This window comes from Zosterops lateralis, assembly GCF_965231275.1.
Source record: "Zosterops lateralis genome assembly, chromosome: 7".
NCBI lineage: Eukaryota > Metazoa > Chordata > Aves > Passeriformes > Zosteropidae > Zosterops > Zosterops lateralis.
Window position 1 is genome coordinate 23,278,407 of NC_139767.1, and position 24,884 is coordinate 23,303,290.

General features: G+C 51.4%; 2 protein-coding genes across 2 annotated transcripts; one reads left to right on the plus strand and one right to left on the minus strand.

Moving 5' to 3' along the window:
• Positions 1-33: 33 nt before the first annotated feature.
• On the plus strand, positions 34-4,825 carry AAMP (angio associated migratory cell protein). Its single transcript, XM_083865783.1, has 11 exons — positions 34-190; positions 482-634; positions 1,042-1,161; positions 1,294-1,433; positions 1,518-1,662; positions 1,808-1,891; positions 2,162-2,277; positions 2,624-2,727; positions 3,208-3,298; positions 3,571-3,725; positions 3,989-4,825. Exons 1-11 carry the CDS (start codon positions 103-105, stop codon positions 4,062-4,064), a joined length of 1,272 nt encoding a protein of 423 aa, XP_083721909.1. The 5' UTR covers positions 34-102; the 3' UTR covers positions 4,065-4,825.
• On the minus strand, positions 4,633-24,351 carry ARPC2 (actin related protein 2/3 complex subunit 2). Its single transcript, XM_083865784.1, has 10 exons — positions 24,197-24,351; positions 14,554-14,588; positions 13,480-13,592; positions 11,416-11,461; positions 10,637-10,823; positions 10,117-10,210; positions 7,745-7,871; positions 6,284-6,384; positions 5,826-5,926; positions 4,633-5,074 (listed from the first exon to the last, which is right to left on the minus strand). Exons 1-10 carry the CDS (start codon positions 24,268-24,270, stop codon positions 5,050-5,052), a joined length of 903 nt encoding a protein of 300 aa, XP_083721910.1. The 5' UTR covers positions 24,271-24,351; the 3' UTR covers positions 4,633-5,049.
• Between the last annotated feature and the right edge of the window lie 533 nt (positions 24,352-24,884).

The window sequence follows — 24,884 nt, forward strand, 5'->3', positions numbered from 1 at the left end:
CCGCGCGCGGGCTCGGGCCGTGGTTGGCTGGGGCGGGCGGGGATTGGCCGGGGCGGGACGCGCGGCGGAAGCGGCGGAAGCGGCGGCGGCGGGTGGGTCGGCATGGAGCCCGGGGAGGGCCCGGGGGCGCTGGACCTGCACGGCGACGAGGAGATCATCGAGGTGGTGGAGCTGGGCCCGCCCGGGCCAGGTGAGACGGGGCGCCCTGCGCCACGCGCCGGGCAGGGCTTTCAGGGGCTCCGGCCTCCCGCCGGGGCACCGGGAGCGCTGCGGCCCCACCCCAGGGCCAGGCCCGGCCAGTGCATCCCCCCGGCCCGCGGCCTCTCCCTGCGTGTCGTCCCGTTCCTCTGCGGTTTTCCCTGCTCGGGGTCTCGTGGCCGCGGCGGCATCGCGCATCCCCCGCTGCCCCGTCCCGCAGGGACCCCGCTGTCCGCCCAGCCGGGCAGGCCGCGAGCCGCGCCCTGACCTTCGCCCTCTGCAGATGACCTGGCCGAGGAGATGGAGGACGTGGACTTTGAGGACGAGGGAGCAGAAGAGCCCGATGGCGAGGCTTGGGAGTCGGAGGATGATGAGGGCGTGGAGGAGGGCATGGAGGCTCAGGACGACAGTGAGGTCACATTCTCGCTCCACTCGGGTGAGTGCTGGGGACCAGCAGAAGCAGCTGGGACCCCCCTCGGGACCTGGTCTCATCTCGGCTTTTCCCAGAGTCCAGGGGTGCAGAAGGTCTTGCTAGACTGTTGTCTGCCAGGCTTCTTGGGACTGCCATCAGGACTCAGAGCTGCCCTGGGCTTGTTTCTGCCTTATGCTCTGGCAGAAGAGCCCTTTGGGCCTCCCATCATCTGCTGGCCCTAAGCTCAGCAGAAAGCCTGTGCCGCTTCTCTCCCGTGTGAAGAACTGATTCCCACTAGGCTGGGTTGGGAGTTCAGCTTGCTGACATCCTGCCCAGACCCAGTGCTGCATGGGGTTTGGATCCCCTGGGAATGTCAGGTCAGGCAGGATCGGCACCACAGCCATGTAACCTCTCTTTACTCTTTTGTGAAGCCTCTGTCTTCTGTGTGAGCCTTGACCCCAAGACCAACACGCTGGCAGTGACAGGTGGAGAGGATGACAAGGCCTTTGTGTGGCGTGTGAGTGATGGGGAGCTCCTATTTGAGTGCTCAGGTGAGGTGCAATGAACACCTGTGTCCCGTCTCGGCTGTGTCTACCGGGACACGTTTTTTTTCCAGCTGATGCTGTGCTCCTGACATCTTCCATAGCTTGACCTGAGTAGTCTCTGTTCCCTGATGTTTTTAGGACACAAGGACTCAGTCACCTGTGCTGGCTTCAGTCACGACTCTGTGTTCGTGGCCACAGGGGACATGTCTGGGCTTATCAAGGTGTGGCGGGTGGATGCCAAGGAGGAGGTGTGGTCCTTCGAGGTGGGAGACTTGGAGGTGAGTGGTGCTGTGGGGAGCTCCCCAGCCAGCAAGTTGGGTGGCAGCACTTCCGTGGCACTGCCTGTACCTCTCTCTGCCCAGTGGATGGAGTGGCACCCTCAAGCCCATGTACTTCTGGCTGGTACAGCTGATGGCAACACCTGGATGTGGAAGATCCCTAGTGGGGACTGCAAAACCTTTCAGGGTCCAGCGTGCCCAGCCACATGTGGCAGGATCCTGCCTGATGGTGAGGCATGGGGCCTCTCTGGAGTGGGAAATGTCACCAGCTCTGTGTGGGCCATCTGCCCTCCTGCTTCTCCTAGTCTGAGCTGAATGAGAGGTAGGAGGATGAGGGGGGCCCTGTCTCTCTCTGCTATCTCTCTCTCACCCAGGGAAGCGAGCAGTGGTGGGGTATGAGGACGGGACCATGCGCATCTGGGACCTAAAGCACGGAACCTCACTGCATGTCCTGAAAGGTAAGGAAGAGGTTTATCACCTGTGCTACTCCCTAGTTGGCAAACAGCCCCTTCTAGTGGGCTCTGACCTCTGTCTGGGTGGAGAGGAGGCATCCTCTGAGAGCAGGGGGAAGCCTGGCACAGGGTTTCTCTGTCCCCACTGGTGGCTGTTGCTTGTGGGGCTGCTGGCAGAGCCAGGCAGGGTGGAGGCTGCAGGATGGTGTGTTTCAAGGCTCACTGGGTCTCTGTGGGGTGGCAACATAAAGCTTATACCTGCTGCTCACCCCCCAGGCCAGGATGGCCATCAGGACCCCTTGACGTGTGTGGCCAGCAACCAGGATGGCAGTTTGATCATGACGGGCTCTGTGGACTGTCACGCCAAGCTGGTCAACTCTGCCACGGGCAAGGTGCGTCTGTGCGGGCAGGGCAGAGCCAGAAAGGCTGAGGACCCCCCAAAGCCTCGTGTCCTGGGCCGGGGGCAGAGCCAGGAGCGCTGGGGACCCCCCAGATCCAGGGCCGGTGTGCGGCCATTGGCAGCCGGCAGGCGGCGCCCTCGCGCTGCGGATGGAGCGCGGGCTGGGTGGTCCCGCCCGGCTCCTGGGAGGAAGTTCCCTCTTGTTTGCTCCCAGCAGCTGAGGGTTTGGGGCCGCGTCTTGTTCTAATGAGGGTGCAGACTCGGTATCGAGTACAAGCGGGACTTCTGTGCACCTGGGTGTCCTTCCCTCGGGGTGTAGTAACCCTCCCTCTACCCAGGTGGTGTGCGTGTTCAAGATGGAGAGCGTGACTCCCAAGGCACCCATCAGTGAGGGCGAGGAGGCAGAGTCCAACTCAGTGGAGTCGCTGGGCTTCTGTAATGTGTGAGTGTTGAGACAGCCCCTCTTCAGTGCTAGGTCTTACAGGGCTTGTCATACACATCCATTTGCATCCCTTGCGCTCAATCTGCTGCATTTCTCTTGCCTCCATCCTCCCTGGCTGGGTGTGGCCACCCCGGATCACTTGGCTGTGAGGCCAAGGGACATCAGCTGCTTAGTCCTCCCTGCAACTGTTGGGATTCTGGGGTAGCCTGATGTACCACTCCTTGGCTGGGATACTCTCCAGACAGGTGTTTTCCTGCCAGGACATTGTCGTTTTCCTCACAAACCATGGGCAGATTGCTGACTTGCTGTACTGTTGGGTTCCCCAATTGGGGTGTTTGATGGCTCCAGCTATGAGGTTGTCCTTCATCTTCCCAATGCAGTGCAGCCTTTAGCATAGGGTTTGCCTTTTACCTGGAGCCTTTATGTGTTTCCATCCCTGCTTCCCCATGTCTCATGTAATGCCTCTTCCCCTGTCTGTAGGATGCCACTGGCTGCTGTGGGCTACCTTGACGGCACACTGGCTATTTATGACCTCTCCACACAGAGCCTGAGGCATAAGTGCCAACACGAGGTACTGCCCTCCCCCAATCTCCCTAGGCCTGGGAGGTGGGCTTTAGGCCTTTTGGAGATCTCCCTTGGAGCCCTTGAGGCCAGTTCCCAATTTGTACTTCTCCCTTAGCCTTGGGCTTCCCCAAAGGGCAGCCGCAGTCTTTGCACAGCGGATGTACTTGGCCCTGGGGTCTGGCTCTCCTGTGGGGATGGCAGACACCATGAGGGGGTGGGGGTACATGGGGGGAGCTAAGGCTTGCTGGAGATTCCCACTGTGGTCTTCCCCTGCCCCAGTCAGGGATCGTGCAGCTGCTGTGGGAGGAGAGCTCGGCCGTGGTGTACACCTGCAGCCTGGACGGGGCTGTGCGGCTCTGGGACGCCCGCTCAGGGAAGATGATCAGCGAGTACCGAGGGCACTCTGCTGAAATCCTCGACTTCGCCGTCAACAAGTGAGCAGGCAACCCCTTGACCCCTTCCCTGGTGGGTGGAGGGAGCAGTGATGGCAGGGGCCCCCAGCCGACGAGGTTGAATCACAAGCTGTCTCTTCTTTGAGTGTCCTTGTGGTCTGGTCCCAAGGTGGGGGAGAAACCTAGGTCCCTGCTGAGACTTGAGTGGCACAAGGGAGAGTACAGCACTCCAGAACTGGGCTGGGGGTGATGGTCAGGCATACTGGAAGACCCCAGCCCCACCTCTGAGCCCTGTTTCCCTGCAGGGATGCCTCCATTGTGGTGACCACCTCTGGCGACCACCAAGCCAAAGTGTTCTGTGTCCAGCGCCCCGATCGCTAGAACTATGTCAGGGACGGTGTCCCGGCACTGCCCGCGCCTCGTGTACAGAGGGACATGGTTTCACCACCCTGCTCCAGTGCGTGCTTTGTAATTTTTCCAGCCTGCCCTGCTTTGCCCTCACCATCTAGGGGCCAAGCCAGGGGTTTTGTATGAAGATGTCTTTAATTATATAAATTATTTCAATTAACTGGATGCCATCTACTCTGCTTGTTGGGGGGAAGAGGATCTGGGGAGCTGTGCTCCCTCCTCAGGGATCTCCCTGGCATCCAACCACAGCCTGAGGATCAGTGGCAGAGGCTCCCATCCTAGCTCTCCCTGCTAGGGGGAATGAAGGGGTCACGATAGGAGAGAAGGGTGCAGGTTGCTAGCTGAAGGTAGGAGAATCCTGCTCTGTGCAATCCAGGAGTTCCCTAAAAGAACAGGCTATTCCCAGATCTGGGTACTGCACCCCTAAGTTCACCAGAAGGCGTATGTTCCACAATACAGGAATTATCTCCCTTGGGGCTGTGACTAAACACCCCTTCCAGGGCAAGGTCACATGCATTGACAAGCCAAAGCCTCACAGCCCTTTAAGATAGAAAGATCGTCTTTATTAATGAACCCCAACAGTATTTCTTCAGATACAGGAGTTTTGAACTCAAATACTCAGAAGAAAACAAGTTAATATTGCATTATTCTCATAAGAAATACTGCAACTTATTTCCGGTAACATACTGCAAAGCGAAACAGCTTGAAAAGAAAAAAAAAATTAAAAAAGAAAAGAAATTAAGTCAATCAAACTGGAATTAAAGTTTTGTTTCTTGGAACGATCGAGTCCTCGCAAGCACAGCTCGTTTCTGCAGATTACTCCCCCAACTGTCGTACAAACAGACCCCGATTGCTTGAATTCCTTATGAGCCCACAGAGGTGCAACATTAAAAGCTACGATTATGGGGTAGCAAGTGCCCCAGCCTTCGTCCTCCACGGCAGCCTCAGTGACTCAGCATTAACGGGTTGTGAACGTCTTCCCCCTGAAAGGATGCAGAGATGGGTCAGCACAGCCCCAGGGGCCCGTGGGGCTTGTGGTGGGACACACTAGCAGAGCTCTTGAAGCCAGGCAGGCACTGCTGGGTTGGAGTTCACAGGGTCTGTGGGGAGGGACTAACTTTTGCAGAGGGGACAACCCTCCTGCCCCAAAGCCGCATGCAAAGGGAACATGACAGGACAAATGGAAAAAAGGACACCAAGGGGCTCTAGGATAGGCAGAAGGTGAGGGACGTGAGTGAAACATGTCTACACAACTGCTCTCCCTCCAATTCACTGTGGGCTGCTTGTTCACAAGAGGGAGCCAGCCAGCATGGTGGGCTGGCTCCAACCATTAGCTGGCCAAGGGCAGCCAGTGACTGACAAACTTCAGACACACTGGGCAGCAAGACCTGGTCCAGTGCCCACAGACCCCAACGAAGGACCTGGTTCCTCTCCCTCCCCCCAGAGCTGGACAAGGCAGCTGTAATATAACAGGGAAAAAGCCCCAGGAATGCCACCAAGGGCTTGGTGGGGGAAATGGAGACACCAGGGCATGCAAGGCCATGTATGAGCCTTTTACAAAGGACCTGCCAGTAGCACATGGTTTTGCCTCAGACCCAGCTCCTCTGGACAGGACATCTGAGGCAGTAAGCTGTGGGTCATCCCCATGGCACCCCAGCCTACCCTGGACTGAGCAAGACTGAGCTTGTAGCTGGTGGAGAAGCTTAGAGAGCCAGGCCATGCTCTGCTACTCACGTGATTGTTTTCATTTCTTTCTTCTCTGCGTCTGGACGGGCACGGTTGAGCACCTTGAGGAAATCTGATGTTTTCGCCCTCATACGTGTGTGAATATAGGCCTGTGTTTCATGAGGACAAAATGGGGACATGTCAGGATCCTGTCTTCATAGCTGAGATTTCAGGACATGTCAAAGCCAGGTCACTCTGAAAAATTACCCTCATTTCTGTTCTCAGAAAGGAAACAAACCAGATCCAAAAGAGGAAAATCCTACTTCACTGCTAGAATGGAAAGAAAACAGTCTTGCGTCCAAGAACAGGGAGAAGGCAATGATGCATCACTTGCCAGCCCTGCATGACTGGGGAGGGCAGTTGCAGACACTAGTGAGTTCTCAAGGGGCACCCCTCTCCCCTGCTTCTCCCCTTCAGCACCCAGGTTAGATGGGCTGAAGCCACCCTCTGTGCCTCGACCCTCATACCTTTGAGCACTTGATGTGATAGTGCAGGTAGTCCCGGAATGTGTGGATCAGGTTTATGGTGTTGTCTCTGGCTGCAGCATTGGTATGACGGGGGAACAGCACTGAAAGAAGAGGCCAACACAGACCATTAGTATCTCCTGAGGCTGTGCAAGGCCTTCAGGATCAGTACTGGAGGCTTCAGGGTGTGCTGCATTGAATCCCTGCCTTGATCTCTTATAAAGAGCCCTTTGCTCTTGACACATACAAAGATTATGCAGCACTTGTGATTTTAAATACAAGGCTTAAGAGTACTTTTCACATTTCCCACAGCAGCCTGTGCACTCTGCAGGATGCAAGCAAGGCCAGATATCCAGAAGCAATGGCACTGCAGGAAACTGCATGATGCTGTATCAGTGCTTTGGAGATGCAATTGGGAGGAGCAAGCTGGGAGGCAGACCAGGGCACCCAAGCTGCTCAACCAATTTCAAGATCCAGTCTGTCCTGGGGTCTTGAAATTGGTTGTGGATCTTTGCCTGGCAGCTTCCCAGCCATGTGACATAGACAGACTTGGATACAAGCAGATAGCTTGTTCTTTCCATAAGCTGGTGCTCTGTTTGGTGTCCCAGATTAGAGGGCTGAAAGAACATTTTGCTTGGGTGATGATCTCACCTGAGACTGTCAGATCAGATAACTGGAAAATTTAGTTTCAACAGAACAAAGTATGTGCCATCCCGGACCTCTTCTTTCCCTGCTGACAGCTGCCCAGGCCTCAAGGCACCATTTCCAGCACAGGAAGAGGGCAAGGCTGTCTTCACTTTTCCCTGCAGTGTTTGTGCTCCATCTCTGAGCTCCAAACTACAGGAATGCTGGCCTGAGACATCCAAATGACACACCCAACCATCTGGAAGAGACCTATCCCTTTAAACAGGGCAGGGTTGAGACTCCTTGACACTGCTACCCAGAGGGAAGTCATGGCTCTGCTGGCCACCACCTCTGCAGGCAAGGCAAAGTGGCTCACCAGTGTTTGGCCCAGAGCAAAGAGGCAGAGCTGGAGAAGCAGAATGCACTGCTCTGCTGCTGCTTTCTGCCTGCCTCTGGTGTTCAAGCATTGCACAGCTTCTGCAGCTGGACAGCCTACAAGTACACTTGCATGATAACTTTCACAGGAAACCTCCACCTTCCAAAATATCACAGCAAAGCTACTCTTCCCTTTGCTTCCAAACACTGAACTTGTTTTGTAGGTGGACACTAAACAGCTCACTGTTCACTTCCACATCTTCTTGCCCACAGCAGAGCTGAGGTGATCTGATACAGAAAAGGGAAACTCTAAAGGGGGCACACAAGACAAAATGCAACCCCAGAGTCCTTGCAACGCTCAATGGCCCACTTCAACTCTCAGGGAAGGTGAATTCCTTTCTGTTTTTCATGCAGCAACACTCTCTCCTCCCCAAGCATCCCCGAGCCTCAGAGCTGCCTGCTTACCAAATGTGATGTAGCCAATATTATCGCCAACGGCTGCGTCCGTGTCTTTCAGCTCCAAGGGTGGCTCCCTGTGGCTGAAGAGCACCTGTGGGGCTGTGTGACTGGCCCGGCGACCCTCCTTGAATTCCTGAACAAGACAAAGTGAAGGTGATTCCCACTGCAACCCTTCAGCAACATGCTGGGAAAGCTAATGGGGTTTCCTCACTCCCAAAGGGCAATGAGCAGAAGGTGGCCCAGCTTTCCCTGAATGGATCGAGTTCATCAGGCCAAACACCCTGAAAGTAACCCTTTTTCCCAGCAATACCAGCCCAAAATGCATGGTTGTCCTGGGTTTATACATGACTGTGGTGCAGCCCCTCAGCTGGGGTGGCTTTCAGTGTGTCACACCCCTGCCATAGGTGTTTTGTGGAAGGGACACCTCAGTCTGAGCAAGCACATGAGACAGCGCAGCTCCTGCTGGAACATCAATGCTTCCAGTGAAAGTGGGCAGTGCCCATCACCCTCGAAACAGAAATTGTCAGGAAGGGCTGCAAGTTCTCCATCACACCTAGTGTAAAGGTTCTGCCATTTGAGAAACCATCTCCCACCAGGAGTCTGCCCAGGCATCAAGATGCATCTGGGGGTTTGAAGCTTGTATGTGAAGCCTGCTCCTCTTAACGCTTCCCTACACCTTGAAACAGTACCTTCAGGCAGGGAGATCCCTTCCCCCACCTCTGACAGCAGCACAACCCCCACCTCACAGGAAATGTACTGGTTCTGCATTTCAGGAACTGTAAGGACCTTCTCTGTGTGGGGTTGGGAATGTCCAGAGACCATTCTCATGCCCCAAGGCAGGGCAGTCTTCCCTCTCCTTCACTGATGTCCATCCCAACCTACACATTATCAGCTACCCTTGGCCTCATCTCTGAGCAGTTTCCCCTGGGAAAGGCAGGAGCATCCATGTCCCTTTTAGAGTAGATCACTGGGGTTTCCTTAATGAAATGCTTAGCTTGCACTTCTGCCTGCTTATGCCAGAGGGTGAAATGGTTCAAATGGCTTCACTGGTTAGTTAATGGTCACATTTTCTCCATGAGAGCCCAGATGAGCAGATACCATGCCCAGCTGCATTATGCAAGAGCAATAGCTGGAGGGAAAGAGCCAGTGTGACTCAGAGTGGAAATTCCTGTGGCTGGGCAGAGGCAGGGTTTGCTGTTGAAAAAACGAAGAATTCGGGACATGGAGACTCCAGGACAGCTGCTGCCTTGAAGCACTGCCATCTTCCCAGGAGCCTCACTAACCCCATTTTCTTCACATCATGCCTTCCCATTTTAAAAGCTGAATTCCAGGCTGAGGGATATGCTTGGTGGGGGAAAACCTCAAAGCCAGAGCAGATACCCTGTCTGTAGCTAATAAACACAGCAAACAGAGCTCCATTGCAACAGACCCCCTTCTGATGACACCCAACACAGATACACTGGGGTCTCCAGCAAACTGGGCCAGTGACTTGCTGTCCATGAGCCTGTCAGCAGCACGGCTTAACACCCCTGAATGGCTGGGTTAAAGATCCCTGGAACACCCTGCAGGCCCTGCTCCATGGGTATGCCCACACAGGAGGCTGGCTCCCCAGGAGCTTCAGGAGATGAGTGAGGTGGGCCAGTGGCACAGATGAACATAGGTATGAGCATGCACTGAGCCTCCCCAGCTGCACACAGATGTCTCATTGTCCTCAGGCTGCACTTCACAGACAGGAGAAGTGCTTACTACAAGTCTCTCTGCTTCCCAGCTAAACAGCAATTGGAAAAGGTAGCTGAGTCCAGTCCATAACTTGGCATTATGATTGGTTCGAGCCCACAAATTCAGTATATTCATAGTTCTTAAAAGCTCAAATTCAAGTGCTGTCACACTGAGGTACTAAGTGTTTCTGCAGCATTTGAGCATTAGCAGGAAGAAACTTCAAGGTGAAGAGTACTCTCAGCTCCTCCTCAGGCATGGCATGACATTGTCTCACCCTTCCTCTCCCTTTACAGCCTCCTCAACATGTTCAGCTCCTCAGCTGGCTAGAGATCCCTACACTATAGCTACCCACATTACAGGGCCTCAGTGTGGGGACTCAAGTATTTACTGTGGTGTTTCTCATCTGTAACACATAATACGCTTGATTGTCCAAGTGAAGAAGACTATTGATGATACAGATGCCAATGCAAGAGCCAGGAAAATACACTGTCTATGCCTATTAGCATGTTCTTCTGTCCCAGTGCAGCATGAAGCAAAGCATTTACATGTGTTAAACTGCCTTTGTGCTCACTTCAGCAGCTTATTTGGCAATGCTGCTTCAAACAAGCAGGCATCTGAATTGAGGACCAGACCCTTTCCCTGTAATTCAGTTTCCATACCTGCATAAACACCTTTCCGATCACCACGTCATCGTCGTCCTTAAATACCGTGCTGAACACAACTGTGACACGGTCCTTCTTTGCCTCAACATACCTGCAGGTGGGAGAGAGAGAACCCACCTGTGAACCAGAGCTAAGAACTTCAACTGGATGAGGAAGCAACTGTGTGACAAGGTCAAGTAGATACAACAACCATTCACAGACCTGGCTGCTGTAAATTTTCCCTCCCTTGAGACAGTATTTACAGGGAGCACAACATTTCTGTTGGGAGTGGCCAGTTCTACTGCATGCAGCCACAAGTGCTGCTACTAACAGAGACTCTTGTGTAACATCCCAGCAGCCCAAGGCATAAGCATTACCCTCATGGGATACTTGGGGCAGCCTAGGACAGACCCTTATTACCCTGGCCAAAGCATGGACCAGGAAGATTTCCTGACTTTCCACCAAAACCTACAGCTCTGCACAGGAGCAGACTATTGACCACTGTCTGACCCCTGTGCTGTTTGGTTTCAACACTTACATTGTCTCATCATCCCTGTAGTGGATGACTGCTCTTTTTTCTCCTTCTTTGCCCTCTTCCTGGAATTTAAAATACTTCTCAAAGACTGAAGCAAAGCAGTTGCGCTTCAACATGCCGGCTTGGTGCACAATGGCATCCTTGTCTGCAGGAAGGTTCTCCAGGTCGTAGAGCAAAGAGACATTGTAACCTGGGAAAGGGACAGCCAGTAGCCTTAATAATCTACATAAGGTGTTAATGAAAACACAGACTTTTTTTAATGAGACACCTACAGTCCCACTTTTGCCTTAAATCCTCCCAAAAGCCCCAGGGGTGAGTTCTTCCCACTCCAAGTACTTGCCAAAAGCCATGCCTGAACTCTGCACGTGGCCATGGCAACGTTCCCAGGGCTCCTTCCCAAGCTCCCAGACACACGTGCTGGCTTAACTGCTCCCAAATTTTTGCAGTGAGTAGGAAGAGATGTTGTCACAGGTAACCATGGTTTTCCTGTGTCTTACAAAGCATCTTTGAGAAGAACAAAGACCCCAACCTGAGGAACAGAGGATTCCTGGAGGAGGACTGCACAAAGAATGACAGCTTGTGCTGCAAGCTACTTCATCCCTGATGTGTCTGAGCCACCTTTTAAATTGACTATTTCAAATTGCTATTCACTGTATAGAGAGCCTCAGATATCAAGCTCTTCAAGGGCAGCCTTCGTATGAGCATTTCTCAGGTGACTTAAGTAATTTTGGAATTGCATTCACGCACACACACAGAGACAAAGAATGTCCTTTCAGGGTTACCTGATTCAGGATTTACCAAGTAGCTTCCATAGACTTTCTTCAATACCTAGAAAAGAAATTAAACATTGTGAGCACAAGCTATCAAGACTTGTTTCCTCCTGCACAGCCTAGGCCATGTTTGGTCTTCTTTTAGAAGTATCAAATTACAGCACCTGCCTCCTCTAGTCTAAGAGAACTTAGACAAATATTAAGTCACCATCTTCTAGTACTATTGGCTGTTCCTACTCTAGGGAGGGCTCCCTGAACTGCACTGACAAAGGACACACTGCAGGAGAGGACTCAAAACTGTAACTTTTTCAAGTTCTTGCTAAGTTGGATTTGTGTGGGGAAGAAGCCTTATAGCTCATACCTTCAAAAGAGAACAATCAGCAAAGCCTGACACAACAGATCTGAGAGCTACCACTTTTCTTTCCATTCAAAGGCAGATGCAAAGTGTGCCCGGTGTCCCTCTCCTCACAGGACGGCAAGTTCAGAGCACACCATAGCCTAGTGATCACACACTGTCTCAGCCTATTGCACAAACAGATGGGGATCGAGAGGAGACTGCCAGGCAGGCTTGGATGCCTCCCAGAAGCAGAACCGCCTACAGCACAGCAAAAACCTTTCTTCAAACGTAATTACTGCTGAGTTTTACATCAATGGCAATTTCCAACTGAGCCATAGCTCTGTGTCAATGAGGGGGCTGGGAACAGGCGGTATTTCACAGAGAAGAACACAACAATGCTGTGGCAGAACTGGCCCTCCTGGGATGACACCCACTACCACGTGGAAAGGATACACAGACTCTCTGCATGCCAAAGCCTCCTCTCAGCAGAGAGTCTGCCTGCAGCAGTGCAGGAATATGCCCTGTCTTAGCAGGAAGCCCACTCTGCATTCTTCGCAGTGGGGTTTCACCAAAGATAGAGCAGAAACGAGCAACACTGTCTGCAGGGAAGTACAGAAAGCAACATTATGACAACTGGAGATTGAAAAATGTAATTTCTATTTAGACAGTACTTCCAAGCCAGTCCTGCACAGATCCCATTTTCCTCTAAAAGTTTACAGGAAGTTGCCTTCCACCACCACCACCACAATGGCTGCTGGTGCACAGTGCTGTTAGCCATTTGCCCACTACAGGGGCTCTCTTGGGATCACACGCAGCACTGATCCTCACTAAACATGCTGGGAAAGCTCCAGCATTTGGGCTGCTCGACACTCCTCAAGCCAGCAGTGATGCCTTCAGTAGCAGGCAGTGCTGCACTTAGAAAGCTCTGCATTCAGGAACCAGGAAACCAGGACACTCAATCATCTCTCTTCTGACTTAGGTGGGTCTTATGGCAATTTGCAGGAATTCACTTTGGGTTTAAGTCACCTGTTTCTCATCAAACTCACAATAAACTGATGGAGCAGTTTCCTTGTTTTCTTCCAAGGACAGACACCCAGGGGCAAAAGCCCTGGGTGAACCCCATACACTACCATGTGGAGATTTGAAAACTGACTCAGGAACTGAGTCACACTTCCTGCCTTGCCATCCAACCACAGCTCAGAGAGGCTCCTTTTTTCTACCATAAATGGCCCTCCACAACCACAGGGCCCAGTCAACAGGAACTGAGCCTGCGACTTCACACAGCAGCAGTGAAAAGGGAACCAGTCTGCAAACCAAGGCCTGCAAACACAGCAGGAGCCCAGCACTTGCTCTCAAGTGCGGTCAAAAGTCAGAAGAGAAGCACCACTGATCTGTCTTGGTGCCTTCCTTCACTTGTGGGCTCAACACATCAGTCAGGGAAACTACTTCTACATAGTCAGGCTTTGCTTTGAACTTGCAAAATTAGTGGTACCTTCTGCCTTTCAGGCTGCAGGGCGATACAAGATGATTACTTTTTCATGAGAGAGTGTGAACACATTTGCCCTTGTCGTTCAGCAGAATGGGACTCCTGGTTGGCACAGAGCTGCTCCTTTGACCAGTCAGTGTGAGACAGGAGCACAGATGCTCCTCTAAGGGTCAGATGTTAGATCCATCAACATCACAAGGGCATTCTGCCAACACAGTATTTGTAGGCAGGAGGCCTGGAGATGCTTACTCACCTCATCAGCACCATGTTCCTGGAGTTCCTTGTAGAATTTCAGAGAAATACTGACCATCACTTTTGTCTTGTCTCCATTGGGGTTTGAAATATGGTAAAGGACTCCATCAAAGTCTAAGAAGCAAGCAAGAAAAATGTGAGGGAACAGGAACCAGTTCCGATTCCTGAGAAAGATTTTTCCTACAAGTTCTAGTAACTGCATTAAGTGAAACTGCTCCTCTTGCTCCAGCCCTCACACACAGAGCAAGAGAGAAACCCGCAATTAAGGAAAATGGTAATGTCATATAAGGAGACCTGCTATCATTCACAGGGCTGAAACAATTTTGACACCTGTCCATCACAGAAAGCTTTAGTCTGGTGTCATTTAGCAACCCTGGCAAATCCCCTTGTGTTCAATGCACAAGGATACAAACATGCAGAGACAGGAGCCTTCTGGATGGCCAGAACAGAAAGTGACTGACATGCCCACCAGGCCAGAGCTGCAGCCTGGAGGAGAAAACCTCTCTGCCAGCAAAGGCAGCTCAGCCACTGCCTGCTGTCAGAGCTTCCACTTCACTGCAGAACAGGCAGGGAGGACAGGAGGAAAGGAAAGGCAACCCTCCAGCCACCTAGCAAGCTCCACTTCCCCACGGAGCTTACACAGATTCCTGACAACATAAGGAAAAAATCGGTTGCTGAATGAGTACTTGAACTTCCTTGGCATTTCTCTTCCTGAAGTGCAAACTTGAGGTGATGAATCCATTTTGCCTGTCACCCTAAGTCAGATTCCTAACAACCCAAACCAGATGGTGCTAAAGACCTCATAACAAGTAGCACCAAGGGCAGGACTGGAGAACATAGGAGGTAAAAGAGAAGAGCTATGTAGCAGGCACACACCAAAGCACTACCACGAGTGAACTCCATGCTCTAGGGAAGTCCCAGGAAAGGCAGACAGACAGAGAAATAGCAGGGCAGCCAATGAAGCCCCAGCTCTGGGGATACTGCAGGGTCTCCACATTGCCCCTGCCCAGTGGTGTGGGCTGACTGTTCAAGCCAGCCCTTGGTTCAGAGAAGTCAAGAGAGCTGCAAAGCTTACCTGCAAATGTTACTTCTACTGCCTCTGGTTTATTTCTAAAAAGCAAAGAAAACAAAGGAGGTAAATGAGAACTCTAACAGCAGCCTCCAAGCTGTGAAGGAAAGAGGATTAATTTCCAATGCCTTATTTCTCACAGGCAGCTCTTCCTCAAAACCCTTTTATCTCCTGCTGTCCGACTATGAGTAAACTTTGACAAGAGATCTTAGACTTCTTCCCCTTCCTATAAGCACCAGTTTTACCCCAGATGACATAAAACAGACATTGAAGCTGGCATAGATTTCTATTATTTCTAGTTTATTAATAGATTCTGACATCACGGATTTCCAGCTAGAAATTACTAAGAAAGCTACTCTTTACTAAGAAGTTTGTTTTCAGAAGCACACGCACGCTCTGTACAGAATGGTCATGACACAGATTTTGGGACAGAGGATCTTTTGTAAGGTCCTGCAATACCAGTTCATGGAAGGAGCTGAGTAATCCTTCCTGACACAGTGTCACCTTCCCCATCAACACCAGTTCTGCAAATGTGTTGATATAACTTGTTTGTAGAGAAGACCCCTTTTCCAAGTTAGGAAAGTGTTAGTAGTGTTAGGAGCAGTGTTAGGAGCAAGCCAAAGAAGGAAACTTTCCACATGTTCATTTCATCCTGCCCCCCACTTCTAAAACACCTCAACATTTTGTCAACTACCCCTGCAGAAAAACTGTAGCTCTGGATGTGCTCTAACACTGTCCCGAGTGGTCTCTGGGACCCCTGATCGGCAACAAAACCCTTTGCAAATCAAAGGCATATCACATCTTACACTGTGACTATGAAGATTAAACTGCTTCTTAACAAACCCTATTTTGACATTTATCCCTGATCTGTGAAAGAGTAGGACTCCACAAAAGATATAACTGCTTCTGGAAGGTCATTTCATTGGGATTGGCACTTCATAACTGCTTTCACAGCTCCAAGGGGACTGGTATTAATAGGTTATTCTCCAACAGGGAATTGTTGCAAAGGTATCTCCACTGCTGAGAGCAGGCATGGAAAATGAGAATAGGATAAAAATGCCAGTCTGCTACTGCTGTTTCACACTGTATCTCCATCTATTTTTCAGAAGTAGATGATATTAGAGTACAGGCTAATAATGCTGCTAACAGAAAACTAGTCTCTGACAGTTCATTCCCACCTGTCTGAATCAACATACTGAAATAACTCCCCAGAGTAAAGTCACTGGTTTCAACTATGCTGCTGCTGCTGCCCAGAGATCACCTCCAACTGTTTTGCCGAAACTTTCTCTTCCACACACTTATGTGCTGCTGGGTACTGGCTACACCGTGGTGCATACACTGAGAAAGGTGGGGGAAGTGATGACTCAGTATCTACTTTCCCTGACAATATTCTGTAATGATTTAAATTATTTCATCTCAGCAGCAAGCACTGTTTTTCCATCAGCTTTTCTGCAGCCAGCCTCATTCCTGGAAGGCAGAAATGACCACAATGTGATAAAACTCAAGCTGGGCAGTACAGGGAGACCAAGACACTGCACTGCACTGATCCCAGACACTCACCAGGACAACAACATTTTAGTCCAGCGGAAAGGGAGGAACTAACCCCCAGATGGAGATCCTAAGTGAAAATGAAGAGGTGTTCCTGTGCTTTGAAAGTGGATAGCTGTGAAAGGCAACAGCTGTCTTTTTGTCTGAAGGCTGGGGAGCCTCCATCTTTTCTGCCACTTTGTTGAAACCATACACTTGAATAAAGAAGTGGTGCAAGTGAACTCGAAGCAGGTTCTTTAGTTTAAAAGCTGTGCCAGCTACCTGTGACCTCTCTTGCTTTCATCTCCCCTTCCAGCTGGGCCTGAGATGGGCTCAGCAGGCATCCCTGGCTGCATATTTAGCTTGGGCTCACGGAAAGGGGAACAATTCCCCAAGCCATGTCCAAGCCACATCTGCTCACTGAGGATAGCTCAGAGCAGAGATGAAAGAAAATCCCAGAGATCCCACTTGGTCAGTTGATGCAGACGTGTTCTTCTTTTAGAGCACCACACTCAGACGTGGGAATCAGCAAGGATGAGAGTATAAATTTTTTATAAAAAAAGAAACCTGTGTAGGAAGCTTTAAAGATAGCACAGCCAGGCACATGAGAGCTATGAATATTAAACAGGATGCATCCTTAAACCTCTGTTCCATCTTCTCAGAGTTACACCTTTCAAACCCCATTCCCCACACACATAGAGCTGACATCTCACAGAGCCTCCGTTCCTGGGAGAACCTTCCAAACAGAGCATCTCCCTCCAAGAAATGCAAGGAAGTGTCTGACAGCCAGTGCACTGAAGTGGTTTTGCTGAGGAAGGACGATTCCCCATTTGGTTGCCCTGTGCCCAGGGGATGGCAGGAAGATCACTCATCACATCATTGAAGAAGTCGAGCAAGACCATGTACAGGAGTCAGTTGATGGCTCTGCATGAGAGCCTTTGTTCTGCACACAAAAGCTCACTGCTAACACAGCTGGGTTTGAGCCTGTTATTGTGCAAACGTCATTTCTTAGAGAAGTTATTTTAACACTGATTTCCCAAGTGGCTCAGTTCCAGTACTTGGGGATGGTGAGGAGGGGGAGTATTTAAGGGAAAAGAAGGTAACTGGGCAGAACTTTGGGTGCTGAATATTCAACCACTTCCTGGCACAGCCTCAGTGAAGCAAGAGCTCACGTGAGCCGCATACAGAGCTCCTTGCAGCCATGCTGGCCCTGTCACCTACTGCACAGTGGGAGGCCTCACTGGGCACACATTTAAGTAACCCAGGCCTGGCCTGGCCCAGGGGAAGACAGGGAAGAGCACTGGAAGTGTGGCTGGGAGAAAAGTGAGTCCTCTTAGCCTTTCACAGTTCAGGAGCTTTACAATCACAGTGTTGAAAGTGCTTCTCTTTATTTTTCTGGCTCACCTCGTCAAAACTACCCTGTCTACTCAAAATTCCATTCCTTTTACTACCTGGATTGTTGTTCCTGCATCAAGAAGTCCCCAGGCAGAAGAGAGAGGAGCTCTCACCACCGTTCCATCGTTTCTGGATGAGCAATGATGCTGCAGGGTCACCCATATATGTTCACTTCCTCTTGACCTTCCAGCAACCCCATCTTCCACCACAGAAATAGCCCTATAGAGGCACAACGTGTCCTCTCCGTGTTCTGTCCTTCCTGCTCTTGTGCAGGTTAAGGCTCAGTGCAAAGGATTCACAGCAGGCCTGGGATGAGGCCTGCACTACTGAGGGTCAGGTTACTGGGATGATCCTAAAGGGCTCTCTCTGCCTGGCCTAGTGTGCTCTGGCATCCCTTGCCTCCATGAGGAGACCCTCCACACCCATGGTGAGAATTGGCAGTTTAGCAGCTTGGTGCTGAACGACTCTGAATCGCAACCATCTCCAAGTCCCAGCCGGACTGTAAATCCCAACTGGGAAGCCAGGAGGTCCTTTGGGGTTTGCTTTTACTCCTCATCCAAATCTCTGAGAAACAGACTAAGCCTAGCTATACTCAGAGGATTTCAGACAGGACAGCTCATCCACTCCTGGGGCATGGAGCTGCTGTGACTCCTGCAAGCTCCTTACCTCCAATGCTACCTGAACAGTCCCTCAGCGACCTTCCCTGTTTGCTACCCTCTGCCCTGAATGGACAAGAAAACCAGACATGAACACCAGGAATAACTGAGATGGCTTCTCTCTGCAATAACATTGAATCCAGACCAGACCTTTCTGCAAACCCCTGCCTGAACTCGGACGCTAAAATGGCAGCTGTTCCCAGCAGCAGTCTGTTTTGTGATAACAGTTATCAGGTCTGAAGTCAAACCCACACCAAATCCCATCTGCCCTCTGCTTGTAACAATAAAAGACTCTGACAAGTTTTATGTCTTCTTGCCTGTGTTCATCCTATTCATCTCCAAATGGCTCTTATGCCCTAATACAGAGCCAGCTCCATATCAGAATTTTTACCTCAGTAGAACATCCATGAAAAGCCACAGTGCCTATGGAGAGACACCAGTGAGCACTTAAGAGCAATAGCAAATCTTTTTTTCTGACAGCACTTCCTCACTTGACTTGGACAACTTCCCTCTTTCATTCTCAGGCCACAAAGGCTCTTAGTCGTATATTACAACAAACTTAAGGACTTGGCTGACAACCACACTGAAGCATATCCCACACCACAATTAAGGCTTCTACCAAATAATGGAGAATGGCAATTATTTCAAAAGCTGCAGGCATGCAGGTACTCTAATCTCTTGCCCCATAGGAGAGGGGGGAAAAGGGGTATTTCAAAGCTTAAAGCTCTGAGCAAAGCTTTCAGATCACCAGTCAACACACAGTTTTGATAAAGATCCAGATTCAGTGACAGACTGCAGGGTCTTGCTACAGAAAGGTCACCTGAATAAAAAACATTATGAGCAATGTCTAAAATTATCTGAACAGTTCTGGGCCTCACTCAGCTAACAAAAGCCTCTCTGCGTAAGCTGCAGGAGCATATGCAATTAAAGAGCTCCCATAGCTCTGGCAGCACACCCACCATGAACTGGAGCAGGAGTGCTCTGTCAGGCGGGTGGTGCTGTGCTGTGCACGGCAGCCCCTACACATCCAATTCTCCCCTCCTGCTTGGGTGACCCCTCCATGCCCAAGCTTTTCCCTTGCTGTGTGCATGGAGGAGCAGGCTGGTAGGAAAGCAGTGGGATTCACAGGGGACAAAGCACAGACAGTCCTGCAGCATGCTGGCACTGGCAGGACCCCTTGCAGGCAGATCTTTGTCCTGGGCATCCTCAGCTGTAGGCGGACAGCCTGTGGTTCCCCACCAGAGTGATCCAGAGTTGTGCCAAGTCCCTGGGGAAGAGCTTCATTTTGCACAGACTTCTACTGTGTTTCTTTAGTACAGTGATGGATATCTACTCTTCTCTGGTGTCAAGCACTGGCAGCTGCAGTGAGAACCACTCTCTGAAGATAAAAGTGAGCAGGCTCCTCTTAGGAACCCAAGATGAAAACTGAGGCTGGAGTGATGACAGAACCACCTGTGAAAGCCTAACACTTTTCAGATCTGGCTTTTCTTCCCTCCTGTTCCCTGTGCTGTTGCACAGAAGTGGAGCACTGTCTACTTCTGGACAGAGGTGGTTCACAATCCACTGTTAATGCAAAGTCACCTCCCCTGGTGTCCACAGCAGGATGTGCAATGCTCCATCTACAGCACCCTCAGCCAATGTGGACAGCCAGGGGTGTACCACAAGCACTGCCCATGCCAGCAAAACCCAAGGCTACCTCTTTCTGCCAGCAGCATTCCCCGAGCACTCTGCAGTCAGGGAGACTGAGTTTCAGCAGGTGAGGTTATGCCTGGAGAGATGTGCAGTTCCAGACTGGGCCTGTGAAGACACTGAGCCAGCACCTGCCACTGCTGCTGCAGGAGAGAGATCTGATCCCTGCTCCATGGCTACACCATGGTGAGCAGCCATGACACAATGAATGGGATGAGGAAACTCACCTAAACTAAAAATACCCTGCTTTGTTTGTTTAATTTTAACCTAGGTCACTTCCCCAATCCTGCTTCCCTTGAAGCCACAAAAATGCCTGTGTCAGCAACAAGGAGGGGGTCGCAGAGGAACCATCTCTGGTTTTGGTGGGGTCTCTGAGCATCTCCAAAGCACTGGAGCCACATATAACCACAGCCACTCCGGAAGAGAGTTCCTCAGCAGTGCCTGGCAGGATTCAAAGCTCCTCTATCCTCCCAGCACACCAAGAGCCTCTAGACACCCCTCAGTCTCCCCATGATGAACTCACTTCAAGTCATATCATGAAGTTCTCACTGCCTGGTTTCAGCCAGGGCTCAGCCTGTGTCTGAAAGGCTCAGCTCTGCAGCCCATCAAGTGACCGCAGGTGGGAAATACCATAAAGCAGGCAGGTGTAACTTCAGCCCAGCTCCTGCCAGCTCACAGGAACCACTCTGAATCAGGGAAGTTCAAGCTTCAGATGATTTCCTATGCAGCTAATTGTCAGGAAGCCTTGCAGAGCTGTACCTACTAATGGCAAAGAAACCAACAATTTAATCTGAGATTCTCTTCCATCTGCCCCCAACCTAGGAAAAGGCATGCTGTGTCCCAGCTATGCAAATCTGTGTTCTTTTGCACAGTGGGTAAATAATAAGTAACAGTTTGAGACAGATGATTAATTTACTAAAGATTTTGGGTAAGCGATGAATGACTGGAAAACAAAACCCCGAGACCAAAGCCCTGTGCCACACTTTCACTGGAGTCAATTAAATTAGAGAAGGACAAAATTGGGTGGCAAATCTCTTGGTGTCAAACAGAATGAGTATTCATCAGACACAGAAGACAATCATCAAAATGCTTTACACTTAAAGTGTTTGTGGGCTTTTTTTAATGTCTGTGCAATGAGTAAAGGAAAACAATTATGAGAAACAGGATCTTCCAACTGGTAGAGCTCATCTCCTCTCACAACATTTTTATCAGAGATGGGAAAACCCACCTGTGACATCAGCTTCCAGGCAACATCTTAAGTACAAATTAATTGGTCAAATGCTTATGGAAGCTCTCTCTTGACATGCAAAAAAGCTCATGAGCCAACCTCATTTCAACAAACTTACTTCCAGGTACTGACCAGGTAATTCGCACATTGCAGCAGCAAATTCCTAACTCAAGTTATTTCAACAGATTCTGGTAGCTCTAGGCTTTTATTTTAAAATGTGGTTGGTTTAAGAGAATAGATTTAAACACAGAAATTATTAGAACTAAATAAGGAAAAAAATCAGATGCATTGAAGTCCATTATCTGTTACTACCTTGACCTAAATATCACATTTCAACAGTGGCTGTCCAAGGAGGTGAGATTTCCATGGGGTTTCCCCCAAAAAAACAAATAAAATTTTTAATTACCCTATTTATAGGTCGATGTAGCCAAGCCCCAAGGACCTTGTCCAGGGAGGACCCTTAGAGGTGGGTTAGACCCTGTCTCAAATGCTGATCTCTGTCTGCAGTCCTGCCAAGGCACCTTTCACAATGGGAACTCCAGGGACAGCTGATGGACCTCCATGCAGAGCAGATTTTGACATATATGACAGTAATGATATGGCAGTTAATGAATTCCAGCTTCTAAATGTAACATAGTTCTATATGACAAGGTGAAACATGGAGCATCTCCCACTTGATAGCCCAGGAAAGCTCTGCAGGAACCTGCCAAACTATGTCTGCACTGCAGTAGATGGGAGTGACACAGCCCATGTCACAGGATAAGTCCCTGGCAAAGGATTTGGAAATGAACCCTGCCCTGCCCCACTTCCAGGCTGGCACTGAAGCCACCAGGCACACCTGGCTCTGAGACAACCCCTATTGACAAATCCCTGCATCCCATCTGCTGCACTTCTGGGTTAGAGAAAATAATGTAAACCCAACTCTGCTCCCGTGTCCAAACACTCCTCCCAGTCACCAAATCTGTCAAGGCTTGACCCTGCCCTGACTGTCCTGTGTTCATGCCCAAGACACACCTTGGGAAACCATCACCAAAACAGCAAAATACAGGAAATCCCTTCCTGCCTCCAGGCTGAGCACCACAGGAATAACCTGAGACCTGTGGCCACAGGAAAAAGAAATATCACTTGAATAAATGTTTTGTAACATCTATTCCTTAGAAGACTTGAAACCAGAAGAAACCTCCCTGCACGTGCCTGGATGGGGGACCCCAGAACAAGCACAGAAGAAAACTCAGATGTAAATGTCTTCCTCACCTTCAGCAACAGACCCAAGGCACAAAACTTACCTAGAAATGCCATTTAAAGAACAGAACATGCCATAAATGACTAAGAGGCAGAAGCAGAGAACCACCAGTCACCCTACCAATTGATCCAGGAACAATCAGTATGTCAGGCACATGTGTGCCAACACACAAGTGAGGTGGCTTTGCCATACAGCAAAATGGAAATCTCAGGGGCCTGCAGGCTGGTGCAGGGTAAGCAAACACAGCTCTGCTCACAGAGTTAGGGTTTTGGGGTGCATCTAAACCTGTAAACTGTCCCTCCATGTGACATCAACATGCACATTCTTCTCTCTCTATCAGGAAGAGTGCCTTGGCACAGACTAGCGACTGACAAGCTGTTCTGACACTCAGTATGAACCTCTGTAATGCCATATTTTCTAATGGATGCGGCTGCAATACCACCGTGGTCACCTGGGAGCTCTCTCTGCCCAGTGCAGTGCCTGTACTCTGGGGAAACTTGTTGCATTAAATGATCATGGCTTAAGATGAATCAAAATCTGGAAGCAGCTCAGCTGTTCTCCAAGGCAGTGCAGTCTCTGGGATTACTTTATAAAAAAAACCCTCACCAAAACAGAACAAAAAACCAATCCAAGCAACAAGTCAACTGAGAGTGGGGGGAAAGCAGAGGAAGTGGCCTCTGACGTTCTGAGAGCTTCAAAAACTGCTGGAGAAAAAAGGTAACACAGAAAAAGGCACCTGCCTGGGGGGTCCCTTCCTGGAGCAGCCCGAGTTGTGCCTTGTGAGGCGCCAGGGCAGGCTCCACCCCAGAGATAACAGCCCTGGCTTTGCCTCTCCAGGCTTTGTCTCTGTACAAAGGTGTCTCAGTCAGCAGGCAGTGCATCCAGCCCACAGGCCACTCAGTTGCAGATAAGGACATTCATACCAAAACGACTTCCTTCCAAGCTAAGCTGTGTCCTCACAAGCATCTTTACAGCCCTGGTGCAATACTCGAAGTAAAAAAAAAAAAAAAAAAAAATCAAAAAACCCTGGCTCCTCTGGGACTGAATTGTACCAGCCAGAGATGTGGGTGAGAATTGGACCCCCAAGTCTGCCCCCGAGGCCAGGACACCAACCAGGCTGGCACCAGCGGCCATGGATGACTCGTGCACCTTGCATCCCTTCTGCTCGAGAAAGCAAAGGGGGAGCAAGCTGGAATTTGCTGTTCACCCCCAAAGCAAAAGGCCGAAGCCATGACTCCATACACAGGCTTCCTGTTCCTCGGCTCCCCCCCCACATTCTGTACCAGCGCTGGTACCACGCTGCTGAAGCCCGCTTCACCCAAAGCTACCACCCTGCAAATCCAGCTTTCTCCCTTCCCAACTTCCTCCTTGTCCAGGCCCTGTCCTCCAGTCCACCTCAGCACGGCAATCGCCGATACCGTTCCCAGATCCGTCCCGCTCCCCCGAGGCCGTGCATTGCTCTGGCACTAACGACCCCATCCAGCCCCTCTCCCCTCCAACACCGCCCTGTCCCACTCCGCTCCCTTATTCCCCAGGCCTTCCCTCTGCCCAAGCTCTGCCCCCCTCAGCTCAGTCCCCGCACCCTGCCCACCCTCCTGCAGCCCCGGCCCCTGCAGTCCCCCCCGCAGTAGCCGCTCTGCCCTCCCCGTTCCCGGGCCGCCCCCGGTAGCAGAGCACCCGCCAGCTCAGGGCCGCTCCCCGCCACTCTCCAGCCCCACATCCTGCCTTGTCACCACTCCCTGGCCGCCCCCTTCCGCCCCTCTCAGCCCCATCCTCCCCCGGCACCACCCGCCAGGCTCTGCTCCGTGCCCGGGCGCCCGGCACGGCCCGGGCCCCGCCAGCCGCCGCCCCCTCGCCCCTCCCTCGGTGCGCGGACCCGTCCCCGCCCCGCCCCGGCTCCCCCGCTCCTACCCGGCGGCCGCGCCCTCGAACTTGAGCGTGAGGGTCTCCTCGATGATGCGGTTGTTGACCTCGAGCAGGATCATGTCGGTGCCGGGAGCGGCTCTCAGAGAGCCGAGCCCGCTGCGCGCACCGGGGACCCGCCCGAGCCTGCGCCGCCGCTTCCGCTCTCGCGCCCGCGCGTCACTTCCGGCTCGGCGCCGCCGCAGGCGCAGCCCTGGCCCCGCCCACCCGTGCTGACGTCACAAGCAGCCCCGCCCCGCGGATGGGGCGGTGCCGGGGGGGGGGGGGTGTGTCCCTGATCGCGGGGGACACGGGGGACACGGGGTGGTCGCCACATGGGCTGGGACACAGGCGGAGAGGAGGGTGCTATGGGCATCACCGCCAGCTGCGGTGAGGCAGGGATATGGGATGTGCCGGGGTGTGGAAATTCCCAGAAGTGTGAGGTGCCACCCCCCCATTATTTGAATACTCACAGTGTTGGAGGTCCCCGAAACAGTGGGGTGCCCTTAGGATTATAGGGACGCTGTAGGAAGTAGCAGGTGTGCCCCAGTGTATGGGGATCTGTGTAAGAATCGGTGTTCCAGGGATATGGAGGTGCTTACGGGGGAAAATGGTATCTTGCAAAATGAATTATTTCAGAGCTACAGGGGCCCAAAAATGTGAGGTGACACAGGGAGTGGGGGTATCCTGGGGGGGC